The 24,854-nt window shown below is 41.4% G+C and overlaps 1 protein-coding gene across 1 annotated transcript in view; it reads left to right on the top strand.

The window, feature by feature from the left end:
• Positions 1 to 29: 29 nt before the first annotated feature.
• The window catches only part of KIAA0368 (KIAA0368 ortholog), a 109,456-nt gene continuing 84,631 nt past the window's right edge, over positions 30 to 24,854 (top strand). Inside the window, exons 1-3 of the mRNA XM_010843572.1 lie at positions 30 to 113; positions 8,400 to 8,503; positions 24,447 to 24,577. Coding sequence (XP_010841874.1) covers positions 8,482 to 8,503; positions 24,447 to 24,577 — 153 coding nt within the window. The 5' untranslated portion in view covers positions 30 to 113; positions 8,400 to 8,481. The remainder of the gene's footprint in view (positions 114 to 8,399; positions 8,504 to 24,446; positions 24,578 to 24,854) is intronic.

Raw genomic sequence — 24,854 nt, 5'->3', positions numbered from 1 at the left:
GGCGGGCCGCCGCCACCGCTGGCGTTTGTAGGCCTCAGCTTTGCACCGTCACGTTGCGAAATTGAAACCGGAGCCCCGGGAGAAGCCCTCTGTGTGCGATCCGCCTCGGCTTGGTGTGTATGGGGGGGAAGCCTAGCCCCCCTGCCCGCGGAGGCTGGGCTGGCGGAGCGGCCGGAGCCCCAGGGTGGCGGGCTGTGCCCACCGTCCCGTCTGACCCCTCCGTAGATTCCTCCGGTCTTGACTGTGGGGCGAGTTCTGGAAATAGCACTTTCGGGGAGGGGGAGAAGGTGCCGTGTTGTGACACTATGGAAATCAGCGGAAAGGTCAAGAATAGGCGGTGACCCTCAGGTGGAGCAGGAAGGACAGGAGGGCAGAGAGGGTCGCGGTGCTGGCTGCAGGGGAAGCCTCGGGGTGACAGCGCTCTGGGAAAGGAGAGCCAGTGCACACTTGACCTTAAACGTTGCAGTTTTCCGGGGGACGGCGATCCACATTCGGGGAGAGCGGTGGTCACCCTGAATCGCAGGCCGCTCCGCCCGCCGCCCGGGTTCGCCTCGGTGCTTTGTGGGAAGTGTAGTTCCCGGGCGCCGCAGGCCCACGCTGGGGGTCAAAAAAATCGAATTTTCCTAGGACCTGTAAGATAATTTCTGATTGCGTTTGGTGGTGTTTGGATGTAAAGCTTTAAGTTGAAGTGTTGGGTTTCTTCGTGCTGCCCTTCAGTTTATGATCAAAAACAAGAAAGGTATTATTTAGGGATGCTGTGAGTTTTAAATGGAATGAAACCTGGGACAGGTGTCGCAAGCCTTGGGAAGTTTCTGTTGTTACAGCCCCCTCTCTCAATTTCCATATGAAAGTAGTTGTACACATAATAATAATTTCTGTTTCTTTGGTCTTTGGCTGTTTAAAGCTACTTTAATATGCATGATCTCACTTTTCCCCTCGTAACAGCCTACTAAAGCAGGTAGGTAGAAATTATCCGTGTTTTAAAGAGGAGGCGTGTTTAGAGAGTTAAATTTCCTTGCTGCTTTGACACAAAACTGGTGTAGCAGCAGTGGTGTTTGGTCATTTTGAAGCTGAAATAAAGAATTGATGTGACCCTGGGTAGGATGCAGAGCCTGGGTAGATTGGGTCTCTTGCGGTGGTTAGAGATAGACAGGAGCTGATAGTTACAGAGTTGTTGCTTGCCTGTTATTGCCAAGCTGGAGCACCACCAGGCCTTCTGGGGAGGTTAGCTCCCTGATCTTTGTTCTTCCATTTTTTGTTATTGTGATAAACGTACCATGAAATTTACCATCATAACAATTTTTAACTGTACAGGCCAGTGGTCCTAAGGACATTCATATTGTTATGCAACCATCACCACCATTTACCTTGAGAATACTTTTCATCTTGCACAACTGAAGTTCACTGCTCACTAAATCCCTCCCCCTCCTCCTCCCAGCCCCTGACAGCCTCCATTCTACTTTCTGTCTCTATGATTTTGATGTCTGTAGATATCTCGAAAGTGGACTCATACAAGATTTGTCTTTTTGTGACTGGCTTATTTCATCTGGCATAATATCCTTAGGGTTCATCCATGCTGTGCCATGTGACAGGATTTTCTTCCTTTTTAAGGCTAATATTCCATTGTATGTATATATCATATTTTCTTATCCACTCATCTGTCTGTCGATAGACATGCTGGTATGTTTTATCTGTTGTGACTATTGCTGCTATGAATATGAATGTGCATGTATCTCTGAGATTGTGCTTCCAGTTCTTTTGTATGTATACCCCAAAGTGGGATTGTTGTATGATATGATAATTCTATTTTTAATTTTTTTAGGAACTGCCATCCTGTTTTCCACAGTGGCTATATCATTTTATGTTCCCATCAGCAGTAAACAAAGGGGTCCAGTTTTTTTCTAGAACCTTGCCAGCACTTGTTATTTTCTGTATTTTGATAGCAGCCATCCCAAGGAGTGTGAGGTGGTCTGACTTTCTAAATGGTTCCACTGCAAGATACCTGAATTCATGTTATACCACTAAACACATTAAACTATTCATTACTAGTTGGAATGGGGACTAAAACTTGAGGAAGAATTGGGTCTCGTTCTTCAGAGGCTGATGTATTTGTATGCGTGCAGTGTACTCCTGTACACCAGGTACCTGGTAACATGTTGGCAGTTCTTCTGGTTAAGAAATTTATTGGCTTTAGCAGCTACTGGAAAAGTTAGGAGGAAGTTATTCCAGTCCTTGCCTTTTCATTGTTCTGTTTGGTCACATCCCCAGTCATTGACTACAGATGTCTGTTGACTTGGTTTCTGTGTTTAAGGAGAGATTAAATACTTGGTAGTTTATACCTCAGAATAATTTAACTTGAAATTACAGTCATAATATACTGCACATATATATAAGGAACGTAAATCACTTTCAGTTTCAGAAAGGCTGTAATAAAAGGAGAGATGGCTGTAAAAAAAAAAGGAGCTAAGTATCTGAATGTTTGCTGGTTATTTATGACTAGTAGATGATGTGTGTGCTGTATGCTTCGTTGCTCAGTCGTGTCTGACTCTGTATGACTCTATCAACTGTAGTCCACCAGGGTCTTCTGTCCATGGAATTTCCCAGGCAGAAATACTGGAGTGGGTTGCTGTTTTCTTCTTCAGGGGGTCTTTCGGACCCGGGGATTGAACGGCACATCTCCTGCATTGGCACACGGATTCTTTACCATCTGAGCCACCAGGGAAGCCCCAGTAGATGATAATAAAAGCTAACTACTATATGCCAGCATTGTTCCCTCCCCCCAATATTTTATAATAAAAATCTTCACAAACATACAGAAAAGTTGAAAATAAACCTTCATATCCCACTACCTAGATTCTACATATGATGTTTCACTACTGGCTTTATCACATATCTGTCCATTTTCAAGCCACACTTTAAAATGTTATTTTAATTATTTTGTTATTTTTGTTTAAAAAAGGATTGTGGTAAGATACACATACGTAACAAAATTTACCATCTTAACCATTTTTAAGTGTACAGTTCAGTGGCATTAGGTACTCAATCCATCTTATTTTGATGGGTTTCAAAGTGAATTGGAGACAACAGTACACTTCAGTATTTCAGCACTAGCATTGTTTTAAGTGCTTTGTATATATTGTTTTATTCGTCAATATAACCCTAAGAGGTAGGTAAAGTTATTACTGCTGTCTTATGGCATGGAAAACAGGCATTTTAGACTCCCAAGGTCCCACAGCTAGTAGGTGGTAGAGTTAGAGTTGGATCGCAGATGGCTCAATGGCATTGGTAGCCAGCCTTTAGGCTGTACCTCGGTGTACCATAGAGCAGCAAGCCTCCACCTTTTGGGCACCAGGGACCGGTTTTGTGGAAGACAGTTTTTCCATGGACTGGAGGTGGGGAGTGGTTTTGGGATGATTCTCATAAGGAAGGAGCAAACTAGATCCCTTGCATGCACAGCTCACAGTAGGATTTGCACTTCTTTGAGAATCGTATGCTGATCTGACAGAAGACGGAGCTCAGGTGGTAATGTGAGTGATGGGGAGTGGCTGTCAATACAGATGAAGCCTGCTTGCCTGAAGCTCACCTCCTGCTATGTGGCTGACTTCCTAATAGGAAACTGGAGGCTGGGGACCCCTGTCGTAGAGTGTTCATGCTGATGAAGAGATGAAGTCAGATGCATTCCTAAATTCTCAGCTACATGTTACTTTAATCCAGTTATCTGACTGCTTTTTAACACTGCTGTGGGCAACAAAAGAAGTCTGCTGATGGAATTAAAATACTATTGAGAAGAAAGAGGAAGACTACATGTAAAGAGATATGTCAGGATCAAACTGTATGAGTTGTTACAGATTATACTAGAAGGCAGTGGCAACCCACTCCAGTACTCTTGCCTGGAAAATCCCATGAACGGAGGAGCCTGGTAGGCTGCAGTCCATGGGGTCACTAGGAGTCGGACACGACTGAGCGACTTCACTTACACGTTTCACTTTCATGCACTGGAGAAGGAAATGGCAACCCACTCCAGTGTTCTTGCCTGGAGAATCCCAGGGACAGGGGAGCCTGGTGGGCTGCCGTTTATGGGGTCGCACAGAGTCGGACACGACTGAAGCGACTTAGCAGCAACTTAGCAGCAGCAGAGTAATATTAACAGTTTTGGTCCTCAGGTGTGTTATTTTGAGATGTGTAGCTGGTAACACTGCCTTTCTGTAGATTTTAAATCTTTGCGTTTTACCATTGCACTTGGAGTGATATGCATGTTAAAAATTTAAATGGCATCTGTAGCTCTCAGTCGTATCTGCTACCACACTTTAGGAGCTCCTGAGGAGGAGAACTGATGGGTAGGCTTGTCTTTTACTCTTCTCTTTCTCTTTTCTTTTCTCCCTCTCCCTCTCTTTCTTTTTTTTCCGAGTAGTGTCATGGAGTGGTATCATGTATGAAGGTTGCCAAAAGGTAAGCAGGATAATCTTGGATTGGAATTTGTTAAAATGTTTTATCCTTGCACAAACATCCTGCCATTGTCACTTTGAATCAGGTGATTGTAATAGAACAATGGTAAAGCTAATGTTTATTGAGAGCTTACTGTTGTGTTCTGATCACTTTGTACATATTAATTGATTGAATCCTTACAACCCCGTGACTTTGGTAGTTATTGTCTGGTGGAGCTGTCCTCATATTACAGAGCTGGGGCTTGAACTCAGATTCTTTGATTCCAGAGTTTATGTTAATCCTGTGCTACCGTTGTACTGCTGTCTCTGAAAGGGAAACTGCAGTTTATAAGAAGATCAGCATGGCTTTTTTCCCAATGTCTTGCTAGCCTCCAGAAGAAACCTCTTATAGTGTATAAAATGTTACAAGATTCTGATGTTCATTGAATAGGACATAATAGGTTTTTGGGGAAGATGCTGAAATAGAGAACGATTATTTCTGACTGTTAAAGGCAGTTCTGAAATCTAGTTTGTAAATTACTTAAGATCACAGTCTGTAGTTTTCTTTCTTTATATTTAGGGTAATGTAACTGTTTGGAATGGGATGAAATTCAGTGCAAGGCATGTGGACTAGTTTTTCCTCTAATATTATCCTCTGCCAATGCATGGAAATGTTGACATTGTAGTTATATTTTAGCAGTGGGTAGGGAGATTTCTGACTGAGGGGAGGAAGCATTTGAGACTTTTCACCTGGTCAGCTGTTCATTGGTTTCATATTTTGGGCTGTATAATTCTAAGGCATCCTTAGAACCTGATCTTCATTGGGGTAAAGGCGACTCCGGAAGGAGTAACAGCCTGGACTCTCAAAGACATTGATGCTACTCAACTTGACCACTTGACACAGCCACTTTAATTTTCAGATGTTGGCTAGATAGTCATCATGTCATATGTCTTCTGAGAGAGTCTCTGCCAGAGCCAGGCATCTTAGTGGCTCTTTTAGGGAATGAGACGGGGAGGCTCTAAGTGTAGCTGTGTAGGTGAACATGAGTCTGAGCACACTGAAATAGCCCCCGAGAGATGGCTGTTTTAATGGCAGCCATGCATGCAGCTGAGCTGAACTGTGTAAACAGGCTAAATCAAGCCAGTATCATCTCTGTTTTGGTTACTTAGCCAAAAAGGAAGGTTACAATGGAAAATAGCGATGGTATTTCTGCTTTTTATAACTTGTTGTTTTTCACTTCTACCTCATCTTGTTTTAAATTCTGCTTGCACTAACTTGTAATATTTCATAAGGGCCAATGTAGGCGAGAATAGTCGGCACTGGGGCATTCGACTTTGTTCAGAAGATAGATGTTAAAATTGTAGGCACTGCCAGTGTGCTCAGATGGTCTGATCCAAGTTGCTGGTCTCTGGTTTCAGTCCTGGCCAGTCTCTGCTGTGATGCTTGCTGTCTTACAGGCCTTGTTTTCCCCACACATTTTCGGGTTCAATAAGCAGACTTTAAAAATGGAGTGACTAGCTTATGGTCCTGGCCTCATAGAGCTTATCATTCAGTGTCATTTTTTTCGTTAGTTGCTCACTCATGTCTGACTCTTTGTGACACCATGGATTGTAGCCTGTCAGGTTCCTCTGTCCATGGAATTCTCCAGGCAAATATACTGGAGTGGGTAGCCATTCCCTTCAGGGGATCTTCCTGACCCAGGGATCAAACTCGGGACTCCTGCAGTGCAGGCAGAGTCTATACCGCCTGAGCCACCAGGGAAGCCCCAGCGTAGAGGGAGGTTTATATATAAATATAAATAACTGATTGGAAGTATGATATGAAAAATGTCTAACGTTCTTTAGAAATGTCAAGGAGTGAGACATTGTAGTCCAGGTTAACGGAACATTACTTGAGCTAAGACATAGAGATTGAAAAATATGTATTTTTAGAGAAAGTTCAAGTGAGTCTGATATATGATGGCTGCATGAAATTCTGGGAAAGGAGTTAAAGATTGGAGTTAAGGTGCTTGGCCCTTTCTGCCTTTTACAGTTTGAGATCTTGAGCAAATTGTATTACCTTACTAAGTCTCTGTTTCTTTCCCATAAGAAATGCAGTGTTGTTAGGCTTAATATACATGTTAATGCACTGTACAGACAGTTAAATTCTATATAAATTATTATTCTTGGTGAGGAATGGTGGTAGGAAGTAAAGCTGGGAAGATAGCTTGGGACTGGCTTGCATAGGAATGCCAACACAACTAGTCTGAACTTTGTTCTGTAGACAGTAGAGGAGCATCAAAGGCTTTTAAGCAGGGAATGTAACATGAGTAGATCCTTTTATAAGTTTAACAGGTGGCCGTGATGTTAACATTGATTGCAAGGGTCCAGAGACCAAGAGCAGCAAGGCTAAAAGAAAGGTAAATATTACAGTAGCCAAGTTAGCAGAAGCTTAAGGTCTGAACTGGGATAGTAGAAGTGGATTCGACAGGTAATATAATCTAAAATCCTGAAAATAGGCAGAAACTATTGGCTGAATAGTAGGGAGTTATTCATTGGAGGAGTTAGAGATGATTCTAAGAATCTACCTGAGAGATTACAAGGAGAGAGAATGTGGCCTCTAGACAGATTTTGGGAGTTAAGAATAGAGATAAGAGAGAACAGGTTTGTGTTCAAGAAATAGTAAATCATTTGTTGAATGAATGGGTTAAATTATTGAGGCACCCATGTTGAGTTGTCTAGGGAGACTGTTTCGAACAGTGACTAAAACCTCTGGCCTTGAAGTCAGAACTAGTTTTGAATCCTGATCTTGCCACATTTTATTTTTTTTAGATATTTATTTGGTTGCTTCAGGTCTTAGTCACGACTTGCAAGCTTCTCTCTGGTAGCATTGCACAGGCTTAGTTGGCCTGTAGCAGGTGGGATCTCAGTTCCCAGACCAGGGAACCAACCTGCATACCCTTCATTGAAAGATAGATTCTTAACCACTGGACCACTGGGAAATCCCTGCCGTTTTTAAGTTTTAATGTCAAAGGACCTAACTTTGGGGCCTGGATTTCTCATTTGTAAAGTGGGATAACAGAGCTATTTTACAGGGTTGTTCTAAGAGTGGAAAGAAATGATATACGCTAAGGACTTTGGTATAGTGCTGGGCACATGGGTTGCAGATGTGCGGGAACTTTGATTCTGAGGCTTGGGAGAATGTGGGGTGATGTGGACAGATTGTCCAGAAGACAGCTGTCTGGGGCTATGCATAGATAAGGTTGAGAGGAAGTCAGAAAGAACCAGGGAATGGGATCAAAAGTGTCAAAAGAGGGCAAAGGTTCCCACGGTAATGCCTATCAACCATTTACATTCTCAATTGTTGTAATGTGTTAATAACATGTGTGCCCACCCACTAATGCTCTTATAAAAATATGGTATAAATCAGACACTTTGTTCTAATTGTAATATAAAGTTTTGTATGTTTATGATATATATGTACACGCACAATATGTATGTTTATTGGAGTTTTCTAGCCTTAATAACTACCAGTATGTGTGTGTGTATATACATATATATGTATGTATATATATATAAGATATATAAAGTATTAGCGTATTACCTCTACACACTCAATTTTTCTTTAACTTAGCATACTTGATTTACAGTGTTGTGTCTGGTGTACAGCTAAGTGCTTGTTATACATATTTATTCCTTTTCATGTTATTTTACATTATGGTTTATTACAGGATATTGAATATAGTTCCCTGTCCCATACAGTAGGACCTTATTTCTACACACCAAATTTTATTTATGGACATGTTCCTTACTATTTCTCCAGTTTGGTAATGACTGTAATTTCCCCCCTTATTCTGAATTTGCAAAAGCAGGGCATGCATCAAAGTAGGAGATCTTAGCATAAAAATGAAAATTGCTTATTTTGTTCTTTTAAATGGTAGCTATAAATATAAATCTTTTAATTGTTTTTTTTTTTCCTGGTGTTCTAAATAATAGATTCTTTATACAATTGCATATGTACGAGTGGATGAACATACCATTGGTGATCCAGAGGATTTTTGTCAAGACTGGATAAACCATGTATCACATTGATTGTAGAGGTTAGTAGATTTAGTTCCTTAGGATGTGTGCATTTTTTGTAGTAGCATTTAAAAATGCATAAATTTATCAAGTAGCTTTCCCCCACAAGATCTTCATGGGTTTTTCTCCTCTGACTGTCCTGAGAGAACCAGTGAACTTCATATTAGTTTTTATTTATGTGAAGCTTCTAGTCTGTCGTTATCACATAAACATTAACATTTAAAAAATTATCAAGAAAAAGATAAAACTTAAAGGTGTTGCTTAGCAGTGTGTGCAAGGAAAAGGGTGTGGGTGTTAGTTCACCAGTAGTATTGTATACCACAACCAAAAAAGCATGACTTTATGTGCTCCAGGAGGGTCATCATGGGTTTGTTTTATTTGTGAAAAGAGGTATTGAGAAAGGCATCATCATGGTAATTGGGTATTCCTAATTCTGCCAATTTGACATGCACTGTGATGGAAAAGCCGTTAATTCTGCTTCATTCTGAGGCTGAGCAAGAATATGGTGTCAGGTTCACTCTTGGGTGACACTGGATAGTCCTGTGATTGAAGCTCTAAATTCAGATTGTAATTCTCTGATATTATGAGTTCAACATCCACGAGTACCTGAGATTTTGTAGCTTCGGTCCAAAGGTACATTTTGTTGCTATCTTTCAATTTAACTACTGGATTCCTCTTCGCCCAGGTCATGCTACTGTTTCTTGGTGTGTACTTTGCTGCTAATGGTGTATGATGCCTTAATTCATTTAGGTGGAATTTTGAGTGATGAAATGAATGGAATATTTTGTAAACCAAAGTTCAACTTTAGAATAAACTTGAGTTTATTTTTGCTATTTCACATATTTTTGTTCCATAACAGAAAAGTGGAAAATTGAAAGGTTGGGTAAAGGGTTTAGGAGAGAAATGAGGACATTATTTGAGCCTAGATTCTTTCTTCGAAATTTTGGGCCTACATGGATAGATGTGTTAATTTACAATAGACTGAAGGCAAGCAGGTCAAACCACAAATGCTGGGATTTAAATAATGACTTAAATAAAAAGCTTTCCAGAGTTTACAGATCCAAGTGAGGGTTGTCGTAAGTAATTAACTGCTTTGGGTGGATCTCAACCAGCACACATTTGACTTGTATGCAGTCTGACCTCTTGCATAGTATGTATCATCTCCTTTAAGCCGACTTTCATAAGCTGAACTAATCTTTCTGCTCATCAGTTTACTAACACTGACTTCTGACTGGCCTCTGCCAGCGACTGTCTCTGGGGAAGAGGGCCTCTCTGGGGGTTGGGAGTGTTTGTGGCCCTCAGTGCGTCTGGAGTTTGGCGCACGTTCATTAAATCTAGGGCACAGGTGAGCACTGCTGTTTCTTCACTTGACCCAGCCCTGCCAAGCCAACTGTCATTTCTTCCACCCCACCCTCTTTGTGTGTGCTGTTGCAGGGGTTGGTCAGCGGGGGAGTGAGGGGCTGTGTGTGTGTGAGCAGGGAGGGGAGAGCATTGCTCTGGGCTATCATGGGTTGGTAGTGGGCTTAAAGTAGCCTGAAATATGCAGATGGCTAGGACTTCTGAAGTAGCTGAAGAAGGCCGGCCACTTTCCGCTTCCCTGGAAAGAGTCTAGTCACTAGTGCATCCTGATGCAGGGGTTTCCACAGGGGAGTGTCTGCTTGGCCCCTGGGGGTATTTAAGACTGGTGGGTTGGGGAACAGGAAGATGGCTTGTCTGATTGCCTTGGTTCTGGGGTGAAGGAGTCTCAGCAGGGACTTTGTCAGCTGGAACCTCCTGCTCAGGACATCATTGCCTGAGAAGTTTCTTATCTACTGCCTGCTGGGTTCTCAGGCTGCCCTGGCTGGAGGGAGGCAACTGCCGCAGGCACCATGGTGGATTATCTCCCACTGGGAATGGATTCCGCACCTCCCCCTCCCTCCATCGCCCCCGACCCCACTCGTGTTACTATATTTGTATTTACTGCTGGACTCCTCCACATTTTCTTTTTAATACATTTGTGTTTAATGAGTTCCTTAAAAAAAAAAGTGGGAAACAGGGGCAAGCTTATCTTTAAAAACACAGAATGACATCACAGTTGTAAGCATTAATTCCCAAAGAAGTATCCTACTGATCTCATTTAGATTTTGCCAAGTATTAGAGTGACATTTGGTGACCCAAAATGGTAAATAGAAATCAGTAGATGTGAAGTTGTTCAGTCGTGTCTGACTCTTTGCGATCCCATAGACTGCAGCTCACTGCAGGCTCCTCCGTCCATGGACTTTTTCAGGCAAAAGTGCTGGAGTGGGTTGCCATTTCTTTCTCCAGAGGATCTTCCTGACCCAGGGATCAAACACAGGTCTCCCACATTGCAGGCAGACGATTTACTATCTGAGCCACCTGGGAATTTCAATAGATGATGTGGACTGTCACTACCAGTTGGTATGTGGTTAGATTTTTTAATTCTGGCAGATTGATCTGCCAGAAGAGATTGAGTATTACATATAAAATCTAGATTCCAGTTAGGGCGTCCTTCTTCGTAGTTTTAGCCTTTATCTCCTAATTGAAGAGATTGTCAAAGTCCAGAGGGACTCACTGCACTATGCCTGCACTCTATCACATCCAATTTTTGTGAATTTTTTAGTTTAAGTTAATGCTTTTCTTGGCTTCTGGGCCCCATTTCTGAAAACCCTTGTCAGTTTGGACATGAAACCCATGCGTTTCGCCGGTGATACACACACACACAGACAGACACATACACACCCTTGTTAATTTGGACATGAAACCTACGTGTTTCACTGGTGACACACACACACAGATGCACACAGACACGTAGACACACCCCTCTCTCCCTAAGCATTTCAGGAATTCACTTAGCTCTAAAGCAGCTCTTAACTCTTGGATGTAGGGAGTCATGGGGAAAGGCCTTGACTTCTGCCCTTTCCTGGTCTGTCCTCCCCTTCCATCTTTTTTTTTTTCTCCTATCCTTCTCTTTGCGATAACTTCTGTACCCCACCTTATTTGGAGCAGAACAGGTCTGTCACCTTCAAACCTTCTGGATTTCCCTCTACCTCTTCTTTTTTTAAAAAAGCCTTAAGCACTTATGATATTAAAAACATACAGTCCCTTTCTGAAGAGATTCTGATATCATGTGTAATGAATTGCTACCAATCCCCTCCTTTCCTTTGCTGCAGAGTTATCAACCGAAATAGCTTTTCCAGTGCATGAGGAATTAATTTTGCATACACCCAACAGGTATTTGAGCAGCTTCTTTCTGTGAGGCACTGCGTTAAATGCTGGGATACCAAGAGACTAAGTCACAGTGTCTCAACCTGCAGAATTCTGGAGATGGATGAACAAATGGGTACCATTATGTGGAAGCACATCTCACAGAGCTGTACGGTCTTGGGAAGGAAGATTGGCCAGTGGCAAAATGCACAGCGAAAGATAACAAGTGCCAGGGGAGATATAGAAAAGGGCTTTGAGAGTTTGTTGAGCCAGAAAGGGATGTGTAAGTGTGAAGCATGTAGTATTTGAGCTGGACCTCAAATGGAGAAGAGTTGGGTATGTGGAGACAGAGAGATGGTCAGGAGAGGTTGGGAGAGTATTCCTGGATGAGGACTAGGTCGAAAAAAAGAGCTGGGCAGAAAGAACACAGGGCGCACTTAAGCAGCTCTTGCAGTGTGGACGGCTGGTGGGGAGTAATGTGATGCATGGTCGGGAAGGTCCTTTGTGGCTGGACTGGTCCACTCTTAGGAAGGACTTCCTGTCTCCTTTGATATTCACCCCAGGCATATGCTACATGTTCTAGCTGCTACTTACTTTTTTAATGTCCTTTTTTCCCCTGAGACTTTTTTTTTTTTGATGCGGACCATTTTTAAAGTCTTTTAATCTGTTACCATATTGCTTCTATTTTATGTTTTGGTTTTCTGGCTGCAAGGCCTGTGGGATCTTGGTTCCTTTACCAGGGATTGAACCTGCATCCCGTGTGGTGGAACGCAAGGTCTTAACCACTGTACCACTAGGGAAGTCCCTTTTAATGTACTTTAATGGAAGTAGATCTGTTTTTTTTTTCCTCTTGGCAAAGACTGTGTATTTGCATTTGGACCCAGTGGTAAGGTGAATTTCCCTGAGGGCTTCCCTGGTGACTCAGATTGTAAAGAATCTGCCTGCAATGCGGGAGGCCTGGATTTGATTCCTGGTTTGGAAAGATCCCCTGGAGAAGGGAACAGCTACCCACTCCAGTATCCTGGCCTGGAGAATTCCATGGACTGTAGAGTCCATGGGGTTGCAAAGAGTCAGACACAACTGAGCAACTTTGACTTACTTATCTGGTGGTAACGTGGTGTAAGCAAAAATGGGATACTTACTATAAGGAATCAGGGAGTCTTACGGATATAAGAGGGGCTCTCAGGAGGGGTTTGGAACTAGGAATTAGAGGTCCTCTAGTTCTTCCAGCTTCTCTGTGCACCTGAGGAAGAGATGGATGAGTCAGGGGCCATTCCTGTCACATTGGCTGTGGTCAGGGTACAAAGTCATGTTGTTCATAGTTGTCTAGCAAGGCTTAGCGTCATCCCCGCCCGCTTTCTCCGCCTCAGCCTTGCTGTAATGTAGCATTTCAGAAGGAGCTTTGGGTTGGTACTTGGACCAGGAGGTTGAATCCTAGCCCTGCCACTTCCTACTCAGCATTCTCAATGACTTCTAGGCTCTGTTTCCTCGTCTGTAAGTTGAAGCGAATATGACCTACTTCAGTAAACAGTATTAATACTTCAGAGGGTGGTAACTGTGTTCTGTTGTGCACTTTGAGGCTAAAGACCTCTCTTGGTTCAACTTGTGACTCTGTGTCATTAGCTTTGACCTTTGGCAAGTCAGTCAGGATCCTGAGCCCGTTTTTTTCATCTACAAATGCAGACAATAGCTGCTCACCTCACAGGCCTTTTGAGGCTCAAATGGCCATGTAAAACTGCTTTTTGACTGTAATATATTCACATACATGTGAAGCAGAAGAAATTGAATACTTTTAGGGAGTCTGTTTCCTTGTGAAATTATTCTTTAATAGTCTAGTGTATTTCAGTGGTAACTTGACAGATCTTTCTCAAAATATCCTGTAGTGTTGGATTGTTAATTGATTAATGATGCTGTGAGCAGTGGTCCAAGTATTTTCAGCTTTCCCTTTCAATCTCATCTTCCACTTCAGGCTTCTCAACCTTATTTATAATTTAAAATTTGCTTTCACATTCAGAAAAAAAAATAATGTTTGTAGAGAATTTAAACAAATGTAAAGAAATCTGAAACCTGTCCCCCTGGAATAACCATTTTTCTCTTTTTAATTCACACAAGTAATTCATGCTCATGAAATACTGATAAATTAGTAATGACATAGAATTAAACCAGCAAGCCAGAAAAGAATCCTCTGAAATGCCACCACCTGGGGTAATTACTACCTTAAATATAGCCCTTGCCCCGGTCCTTTTGACAGTAATGCTTTTCTTGCATACTTTCTAAGGAATGTTTTGATGTGTAAGTTGTCATGAAGAGGTGATTCATCTAAGGAAAGAGAGTTATGCTTTTTCTTTTCAAGGAAATGGCAACCCACCAGTGTTCTTGCCTGGAAAATCCCAAGGACGGGGGAGCCTGGTGGGCTGCTGTCTATTGGGTCACACAGAGTCAGACACGACTGAAGTGACTTAGAAGCAGCAGCTTTTTCTTTTCTTCTTTTTCATTTTTTAAAATATTTTTTCCTTAAGTGATAATATGAGTGAAAGCCACCTTGTCTAGTTCTGTGAGAAAATAGCATTTCTTCCCTGACTCAGAGGCCAAAGTTATATTTTTTGGAGAGCTACGAAGAATGAGTGATTTATCTGGACAGTTTTATTTCTCAAGGATAATGATATGTTTTCAGAATTATCCGTGACTAATGGTAGATAACACTGAAATGAAGCCCTTAAACTTTTCCTGGGTTATTTCTTTCTTGAGGGTTAGGAGGAAGGAAGATCCTTTCTGTCCCTTTAGCTGGAGAAATTGAAGATAGGTGAATAATAAGAATCAAAGTATTATTCAATGAAAAGTGAATGAATATATTTATTCTTAGTAGATTTTTTTTTCCCTACATGAATATAATAGCTGATATAAGCTAAACTGAAAATTGTTTATTTGGGGATTTAAGAATCTCTGTTTCTGTTATGTTCCCCTCTATACTAAGTGTTTTTTAGAAGCTTTTTTAGGTTTGCAGCAAGACTGACAGGGAGGCACAGAGGTTTCCCATATGCCTCGCCCTGCCCGCCAGATGGCACATCTCTCACCAGGGATGGAGCCACACTGACACATTGTAACTACCCCTCTTCTGAAGTCCACACCATGGTTGGCTCTCGGTGCTGTGTCCTCAGTGGGTTTGGACAGATGTATAATGATACATATCCATCGTTGTAATATCGCAGAGTATTTTCACTGCTCTACAATCCTCTGTGCTTGTCATATTCATCCCTCCTCCCCTCTTCCTCCCTGGCAACTGCTGGTCTTTTTACTGTCTCCTTTTGCAGAACATCATATAGTTAGAATCATAGCATGTAGTGTTTTCAGATCGTCTTCTTTCACATAGTAATATGCCTTTAAGGTTCTTCCATGTCTCTTCATTGTTTGACAGCTCATTTTTGTTGAGTGTTGAGTAATATTTCATTGTCTGTGTGTACCAGTTTATTCATTCACTTGCTGAAGGACCTCTTGGTTGCTTCCAAGCGTTGGCAGTAAGGCTGAACGAATAAAGCTGCTGTAAATGTCCGTGTGCAGGTTTCTCTGTGGACATGTGTTTTCAGCTCCTTTAGGTAAACGCCAAGGACGGCACTTGGCAGATTGTGTGGTAAGAGCGTTTAGTTTCCCAATGGCCGTGTCAGTTTCGTTTCTAACAGTAAATGTTCTTGTTTTTGTTCTCCCATATTCTTTTAAGGCTCCTTTCAAGTTTTAAATTTCTTTATCCTTGAAACATGGATTCTTTAAAAAAAATTTTCTCTGTATGTTATTTTTCCTGAAAGAAATATATTTTTACTGAAGAATATTTGAAAAGTACATGAAAATACAAAGAAAAATTACTGATATATTTTCTTTTTATATAGTATCATAAAACAGTTATTATGGTATGTATGTATATTCTTTTTTAACATAATGAAATATTTCAAGTATGAAGAAAAATATACTGAATAATCTTAGCAACAGTTATGTCCCCACTCATCTTTGTCAGATCTGTACATTTTTTGCTGTTCACTTCAGGTCTTTTATTTTTTAATAAGACTAAACATTACTGATAAGATTCAGACTCCCTATGTTACCCTATACAAATTTTCCTTTTTTTCTCTCCTCTCCCCTTCCCTTCTCTTTCACCTAGGGCTTGTCTTTCCTGTGCAGTGTATATCATAAGCAATACACACACACACACACACACACACACACTGAAAAACTTGACATGAGTGGAATTATAATGTACATATCCTGCAACTTCGGAGAAGGCGATGGCACCCTACTCCAGTACTCTTGCCTGGAAAATCCCATGGATGGAGGAGCCTGGTAGGCTGCAGTCCATGGGGTCGAGAAGAGTCAGACACGACTGAGCGACTTTACTTTCACTTTTCACTTTCTTGCATTGGAGAAGGAAATGGCAACCCACTCCAGTGTTCTTGCCTGGAGAATCCCAGGGACGCAGGAGCCTGGTGGGCTGCCGTCTACGGGGTCTCACAGAGTTGGACACAACTGAAGCAGCAGCAGCAGCAGCATCCTGCAACTTGCTTCCTTTGTTTGATCTTAGTTTTTAAGATATTGTTACGCTGGTCCATGTGACATGTGACTCTTGCGTATTTTCATTGTTATATGAGCCTGCCACATTTGCTTTATCCATTTTCCCGGTAACTGACATTTAGATCGTTTCTGCTCTTTCTTTCATTTACTAACCCCGTGGCAATGAACAGTTTCTTTCTTTTTTTTAAGTTTTTATTTATTCACTTATTTTTGGCTGTGCTGGGTCTTTGTTGCTTTGCACAGGCTTTCTCTAGTTGTGGCAGGCGGGGGATTGTCTTTTGTTGCGGTGCGCCGGCTTCTCGTTGTAGAACATGGGCTCCAGGCACGCAGGCTTCAGTCGTTGAGGTGCATGGGCTTAATTGCCCTGCAGCATGTGAAGCCTTCCTGCACCAGGGATCCAACCCACGTTACGTGGCCTGCGTTGGCAGGTGGATTCTTATCCACTGTGACACCAGTGAAGGCCCGAAGCAGTTTCTTACAGCTGTCCTTGTGCTTGTCTCTCCCCGGGAGTTTTTCTCCAGAAAACAGAAGTTGTTTTCTGAGGACTGAGGAATTATGTCTTGCAAATAGGGCACTTGTGGCAGAATGTAAATCAACTCTCACTGTTATTTTATTTAACATTTCTTATGCTGGTGAGACTTTCCCACTGAAGGAAGAAGGGTTACTTCTCTCTTAGAGGGCTGGTGGACTAGTTTGACTAGCACTTCTCTAGAGTATATTCCCCTGGAGTAGAGTTGCCAGGTTGAACGGATGTGCCTGTTGAGCTACAGTGGAGACTGCTTAACTAGAGACTTGTTGCTTGGAGATTGTATCAGTGTACACGCGTGAACAGTAAGCCTCAGTTCCTCTTGGTTGGTTTCCAGTTCTTGCCAACATTTGAAGATTTTTTCTAACGTGAAGTGAAAGTCGATCAGTCGTGTCCAACTCTTTGCAACCCCATGGACTGTACAGTCCATGGAATTCTCCAGGCCAGAATCCTGGGGTGGGTAGCCTTTCCCTTCTCCAGGGGATCTTCTCTACCCAGGGATCAAACCCAGGTTTCCCGCATTGAAGGCAGATTCTTTACCAGCTGAGCTACAAGGGAAGCCCATTTTTCTAATGTAAAAGGTGCGAAATTGTATCTCATTATTGTGTTAGGTTTGCGTATTCCTGATCAGTGTGATTGAGGATCTTTTTCTGTGTTGTTAAGTATATGACTCTCATCTCTGAATTGCCTGCTTATGTCCTTTGTCCATTTAAAAAGTTTGAATTAATTTGCTTTTCCTTGATTTGTAGGAGTTTTTAAAGTATGTTCTTTGCTCAAGTTCTTTTCATTTAAAAACATTGTAGCTATTTATAGCTTATTCTTTTACTTTATGGTGTGTTTTATGATATTTTAAAATCTTAACCTATTAGCCTTTTGTGTTTTGTATTTGAACTTTAGCATTGCCTTTTCAGTTTTCTCTTAAAAGCTTTACAATCTTGCTTCTTACACTTGTGTCATTTATTTACCTGCATGGAATTTTAAATTTTTTTGTTTTTAATACAGGCAAGCAAATTTTTTCCAGTTCTTCCTGACTAGTCCATTTTTTCTTTCCTTAGTTCTCATGACCTCATACTCAGTTTTCTTCCTGTTTTTGTGTGCTGCCTGTCCTTCCCTTTCTCAGACTCTCCTTCCATCCTTAAATGCTCTTGTCTTGAGCAGTCCGTCTCAGGCCTTTTGTTGTTGTTTTCTCCTGCAGATACCATACATGTGTGCTAAGCATAGTACCAGCCTCACCTCTTTCTTCTCTACTCTGTACCCATGCCCACCAAGCTCTGGCACACAGTACGGTTTCGATTCATGCTGGAATGAGTGTGAGTGAACGAGTGACCTCGACAGGGAGTCTGCTTCACAGGGTGAAAGAAGCAGGGTGCTGGGCCTGGGAGGAGGAGAGAATCTGGAGGAGCAGGCAGGAGGAGGTCCATTATAGGTTGACACGTTTGGACTTAGCTTCTTATTCATAGTAATGAGCTTTCTCTGGTGTTGTTTTCTGACCTTTGAATTTGTACATTTTCCCATTGTCACAGATACCACCTGAATCTGGCAAATTCTTATGCCCTTCTGGTGATTCTCTCAAACAGGGCTCCTTGTAGAAGGTGCAGTGTACAGGGATCCTGCCCTATAAAACGCAGCTCATCACGGTAGACAGTTGCATGGGTGGTGGTGTTCAGTTGCTCAGTCGTGTCTGACTCTGTGACCCCCATGGACTGCAGCATGCCAGGCTTCCCTTGTCCTTCACTATCTCCTGGAGTTTGATCAAACTCGTGTCCATCGAGTTGGTGATGCCATCCAACCAGCTCATCCTCTGTTTCCCCCTTCTCCTCATAGGTAGGCAAAGGTTTTTAGACTGAACGTCAGAAGACCCCGTTCTAGTTCATACATGGCTGTAATTACCTTTGTGATGTTAGGTGACCTTAAAATTCATGGTGCTTTTGAGTGTTCAACAGTGTTTCAGTCCTCTCTAAGTCGAGTAGAAACCTTTCTTTGTGCGAGTTTCAAAACAAATTTTTCTTCTTGACTTGGGCAGTAGTTACACAGGTGTTTATAATAATTCATTAAATTACACTTAAATCTTGCACACATTTCTAAATGTTTTATTTCACAATGAAGGAGATTTTAAAAACCCACAAAAGACAAGGCTTCTTTACATCCTTCATGAGCCAAAAAAAATTCAAGTTGGATTAAAGACTTGGAAATAGAAAGGAAAATTGTAAGAGCTAGAAGAAAACACAGATAAGTGTGTGTGTGTTGGGGTTGCCAGGACCACCCCAGGCTCCATGACTTACTGGGATTCACAGGACTACGCACTTACTTGTACTCATGGCTAATATTTATTACCATGAAAGGATAAAAAGCAGCAGTCTGGAGGAAGCCAGGTGCATGCTTTTGAGAGTCCTCTCCCAGTTGAGGCACGTGGGACATGAGTAATTCTTCAGCAGTGAGTTAGGAACTCACACAAGTTAAGACAGCACGTGTGAAGTGTTGTCCGCAGGGGAGGTTCATTAGAGACTCATTACTGAAGGCTTTTATTTGGTGCTCTTCACATTGGCACCTTCTGCCTAACACGTTGCAAAATTCCAGATTCTCAGGAGGAAAGCATGTGGGGAGCATACCGCATACTGTTTGCACAAACGGTTCAGACACAGCCAGTCGCTCTTCATCAGCCCTGGCTGTAGTGGGAACCCTCCTGAATCCAAGCTTTCCCGTGGCAGCCAAGGACTGGCCTTGACTGACAAAACCCTGTAAGGAGAGCAGTGTCAGGCCCGCTGTGTTAACTCTTTCCTGTAGAATATAGTATTTTTATAATCTTAGGGTTAAAAAGGTATTTCTAAGCATGGCTAGAAACTCAGAAGCCATAAAATGAAGGAATGGTACATTGATATTTGAAAAACTTAGATACAATAAGAAAAAAGTCACTAGGCATACTGGGAAAAAAGCATTTTAATTTATGGGGGAACAGGCAGAAATGTTTTCAATATTATATAGAAGCTTTTAGAACTTAGCAGGTCAAAAGAATAAGATAATTCACTGAAGAAGATATTTCAAATGACCAATAAATATTTTAAAAGATACTTTACCTCAGTAATAAAATATATATGAAACAATAGTGTGGTTCTTTCTCATCTATCATATTCAACTAAGATGGATTACTTACAATCTTGGTAAGATTGATTAGATTACTCAGTATAGACAGGAATAGAGGGAAATTGGTATTTACGTGTACTGCTAGTGGTATGCTATGCTATGCTAAGTCACTTCAGTCGTGTCCGACTCTGTGCGACCCCGTAAACGGCAGCCCACCAGGCTCCCCCGTCCCTGGGATTCTCCAGGCAAGAACACTGGAGTGGGTTGCCAATTCCTTCTCCAGCACATGAAAGTGAAAAGTGAAAGTGAAGTTGCTCAGTCATGGCCAACTCCTAGCGACCCCATGGACTGCAGCCTACCAGGCTCCTCCGTCCATGGGATTTTCCAGGCAAAAGTACTGGAGTGGGGTGCCATTGCCTTCTCCGGCTAGTGGTATAAAGGATCATAACCTTTTGAAGGGCATTTTTCAAAACTCTCTTCAACTTGACACTCCTACACTTTGCCTTAGTAGTCCCCTTTCTAGGGTTTTAGCTTACAGAAACCCATCCAAGTGCACAGATACACAGGGATAAAGACGGTCTTTGGAGCATTGCTTGTGGTTCTGTAATCTGGTAATAGCACACATAGCTGAATAAAATCATTCTTCCTCTAAAGTTGCTATTATCAATTAGATCTTTACTTAGTGTCGAGTGACTGAACTGGACTGATGGAAAGATACTTAAAATTTTATACATATCTCAAGTTTTTTTTTTTTTTTAGTGTAACTCTTGATATTAAAACCTGACCTGAATGGATGTGAGGTTCTTTATAATTGACTATCCCACATAGTAAGACATATCCATATGTCTTGCTGCAGAAATCTGAATGTATCTAATTATATGAACTGCCCTAGAACACACAATGTGCTTAGGGTTATTTGAAATAGAAAGCATATACACTTTATTTTAATTAAAAAAATCTGAAAAGTCCTGAGACGTGCATTACTCCATGTGTTTGTGTTAATTAAAAGGAAAAAAAAGGCAGATTGTAAAATGGTATATGTTATATTCCAGTTTTTACGTTAAAATAATGTTAGTGTATGAACAGGAAAAAACAATAGTTCAGAAGATATTCCCCACATTGAACAGTGATGATCTGAGGGTATGGTGATGTCTTTAATGTACTCGTAAGTGAAATTAAGTCCGTATGGGTTTGAATAAGAGGAATAACATCACCGTTGATGAAACTTGCTCTTGCCTCTAGAATAATGTCTGTCATACCCCAGATGCTTTGGTGATGACCTGGAGGATCTCAATTCAAGGGTGAACTTGAACGTTAGATTCCTCTTGAATTTTCAGAATGTGTGGTTACACTTCTTGTTTCTGAATAGGCGCGTCTGGGGTGAGAGGCCCGCGGACTGTCACTTTCACGGGGCTCAGTGTCCAGGGTTGAGGTTCAGGTTCTCCTCCTCTTGTGCCTCTGACAACAGGATTCAGCCACCATCCTGTTGCCAAATGTTTCCCCCTTTTTTGTTGACTTTGTAGGCTGGAAAGGTCAGTGGCCGATTATATCTGCATTTTTATTTACATTTCTTTTCATAAAGTTGAACACAATTGATGATGGTTTGTTGAAAGTGCCACTGTTACTCAGAATGATGCAGCAGTGTGACACTGACCTTCCCAAAGGGTGTGGAGGCATTGCCTGTTCCCTAAGGGTGCTCGACTTCTCTGACAAGGACCCCCATGTGATGTCTGATGCCCTCTCTTTCCATTCCCACATTCCCATCATCCGCAATTTTACTATGTTGGGATGTTATCTTTTCCTTTCTAGTGAGGGACAAAGTGTTCAGTGCTCTGCTGGGCATACAGGAGCAGCACTCAGATGATTGTATGAAAAATGGAAGGGACCAGATGTCACTTGATTTTTTTTTTTTTTTTTTAAGCCTTTGGCACAGGTTCTGCAGATCAGTTTCTTATGAGGAATCTAGCCCTGTCTTCTTCCACCAAACAATTTTAAGTTTCTGTAGCTAAAATCTGTAGTTTCCACTGCCTGAGATCTCTGAGGCGCTGAGGCAGGGCGGAGACGCCTTATCTCTAACTTCCACAGATACTGTGGATTGAATCCATTGTTCTTAAAAGCTACTTTTACAGCAGTGTTTCAACTGCTAGCAAATCGAAGCCTTTGGTCTGCTAATCTCAGAGTCAGCATGCGCGCCTCCCCTCCATTCCTTCCTTTACTATTTTAAAAGCTGAACTTGAGACTTTATTTGGATTTCACCAGTTTTTCCACTAATGTCCTCTTTCTGTTCTGGGATCCAGTCCAGTTTGCCACACTGCATTTAGCTGTCACATCTCCCCAGACTCCTCTGGTCTGTGACAGTTTCTTAGTCTTTCTGTTCCACGATCTTGAAAATCTTGGGCAGTACTGGCCATGTATCCTGTAGGATGTATTTTGACTTGGTGTTGGTTTGTTTGTGTTACCCCATGTCTAGATGGAGGTCGTGAGTTTTCGGAAGGAATACCCCAGAGGTGAAATGCCCTTCTTGTCACATTTGGGAGCCTGATACCCGCCATGGCATCACCTGGTTAAAACAGTGTTTATCCAGTTGTACCACTGTGAAGTTAATGTCTTCCTCATTCTCTCTTCTGTTCTTTGGAAGCAAGTCGCTAAATCTGGTCTACCCTACAGGGGTGATGGATAGAGGCAGGAATTAAGGTCTATCTCCTGTAGGGGAAAGTATCTACACATATATTCATTGAAATTCTGTAAGAAAGACTTGTCTCTTTTCCTCCATGCATTTAACCATTCAATCATTTATTTATATCACTGGGTCATGTAGATTTCTTTTATACTTTGGGTTAGAATCCAATACTGTGTTATTAGTTCCTCAATTTGTTCCAGCCTTGACTGTGATGGAGCTCTTTCAGGGTGGTTCTTGCATCCTTTTGACTCCTTCCAGGCCCCCTTTCCTATCTGGCCCCCTTTCTTTTCTGCAGGATGCTTCATGTCCACCTGGTTTTTTCCTCACCCTGGCCCTAGAGTCAGGCTCCTTTGCCTGGAGAATGTTTTTAAAGACTAAGATCTGGGTACTGGGTGTGCTTGTTGCTACTCGATTGTGCCAGGTTGTCATTGCCTCTAGGCTCCCCATGGAGATACATATCTACATATCTATATTTATGTATCTATATCTTTATGTGTATGTGCATGCATATATATATATGTCTTTCTCTGAAAATTATTATGGAAATTTCAAGTATACACTAAAGCACAAACTCTCAGTAGCTATCCCAAAGCTTATACAGTTATCAACTAATGACCAATCTTGGTGTCATTTATATGGCTTCTCCCTGTAGCTCACCCCAGCATCCCCAATTATTTATTCATTTTAAAATGAGGACTTGAATGAAGCCATGACGATTTGTGTTTATTTTTACTTTTTGAAATGATTATATGTATTTAAGGTGTTCAGCATGATAATTTGATATACATATACATAATGAAATGAATAGTTCAGTCAAGCCAATTAAAATATCTGTCTCACAGTCGCCTTCTTTTTTTGGTGAGGTGAGCATCTGAAATTCACCCTTTGAGCAGATTTCCAGCACATCCTTGATTATTTGGTGTAAATCTAAGTTGCTTTGTTATTTCATTTGTAGATATTTCAGTCTTTATCTCTGGAAGGAAAGAACTCTTTTACATTTTTAAAATTTTTAAATAACTCTTAAAGTTGAGGTATAGTAGATTCAGTAGAAAGTATGAAAATGTAGAGCTTGTGACTTTTTATAATATATATATTTGTAATCACCACTCAGAATGTGAGATGCAGGACATTTTCAGCCCCTTAGAAGGCTCCCTAATCACTACTGATCATTTTTATAAGAACCTCTAAAAAAATAAACATAACCACAATACAATGATAACATCTAAAAAATGAACACTAATTAACAAAAGTCAAATATCCAGTCATTTGCCATTGGTAAATTCCCCTTTCCCCTCTCCCCTCCCCTGCAGTGTATTGACTGAACAGATGTAAACTTTGAGTGTGTTAGTTATTTATCCTGTAGTTTATCACAGACTGGGTTTTGCTGAAAGCATCCCTATGATGTTAAGATGTTTCTCAGTGGCTTTCTTGGTGGAAATTTATCTTTCATAGTCTGGTTGGCTAATTCTAGTAGTAGTGGGCAGTGATTCTGTCTTTGCAGAAATTTCATTAGTAAGATGGTTTCACCAAAGATCTATTACCCCTGGTATCTGATTAAAGTTCTCCTCCCTGGCTCTCTTATCTAGAAGATTTCTTAAAAACTTTTGTGTCTTTTCTGGTATCCATATCCTCTAGAAACACTGAATAGTTTTGTTAAGTAGGAGAGAAATTTAGCCTTGTTTTCTTCCCTTCTAGAGTTTAAATGACCAGGACAGTTCTAAGACAATATAATTAGCTAGTAAACTTTTTTAGTGTTGTTTCACAATGGGGCCAAAATCATCCATATCCAGGGCTAGCTATGGTTAAAGTTCTGACTAAAGGATCTGCATATAGAAAAAAGGATTAAGCAAGAAAAGAGATTAGTCTCAGTCCTGTATGATTTGCTAAGTTTTCCTTTTTTCTTTTTATGTTATAGATCAGCTTGAACGAGTCTTTTTACGACTTGGACATGCTGAAACAGATGAGCAGTTACAGAATATCATATCTAAATTCCTTCCTCCTGTTTTGCTCAAGCTGTCCAGCACCCAAGAAGGCGTGCGCAAAAAGGTAAGCATGCTGGGACTGTTGTGGGGAGTTAAATGGGGGAGTACATGGGTGTATTTTATGAAGTGGGTTTTCTGTTCCCATTATTGAAATCTAGCTTCATGAACCCAGTTAAGGCCTTTGACAAATGGACAGTAAGTCCATAACCTCCTTCCATGGTTTCAGAGTACCTTTTGAATGCTTAGTACAGCTACTTTTAGCTCCAGCTGTAAACTTGGCATCAGTGCTAGATGATAATAGTTGACATAATTGTTCTGGAATGTATGGAGGCCTGATCTAA

This window comes from Bison bison, unplaced genomic scaffold (assembly GCF_000754665.1).
Source record: "Bison bison bison isolate TAMUID 2011002044 unplaced genomic scaffold, Bison_UMD1.0 scf7180017864183, whole genome shotgun sequence".
Classification (NCBI taxonomy): Eukaryota; Metazoa; Chordata; class Mammalia; order Artiodactyla; family Bovidae; genus Bison; species Bison bison.
The sequence above is the reverse complement of the archived record's forward strand: the minus strand, read 5'-3'. Positions and strand labels throughout refer to the sequence as shown.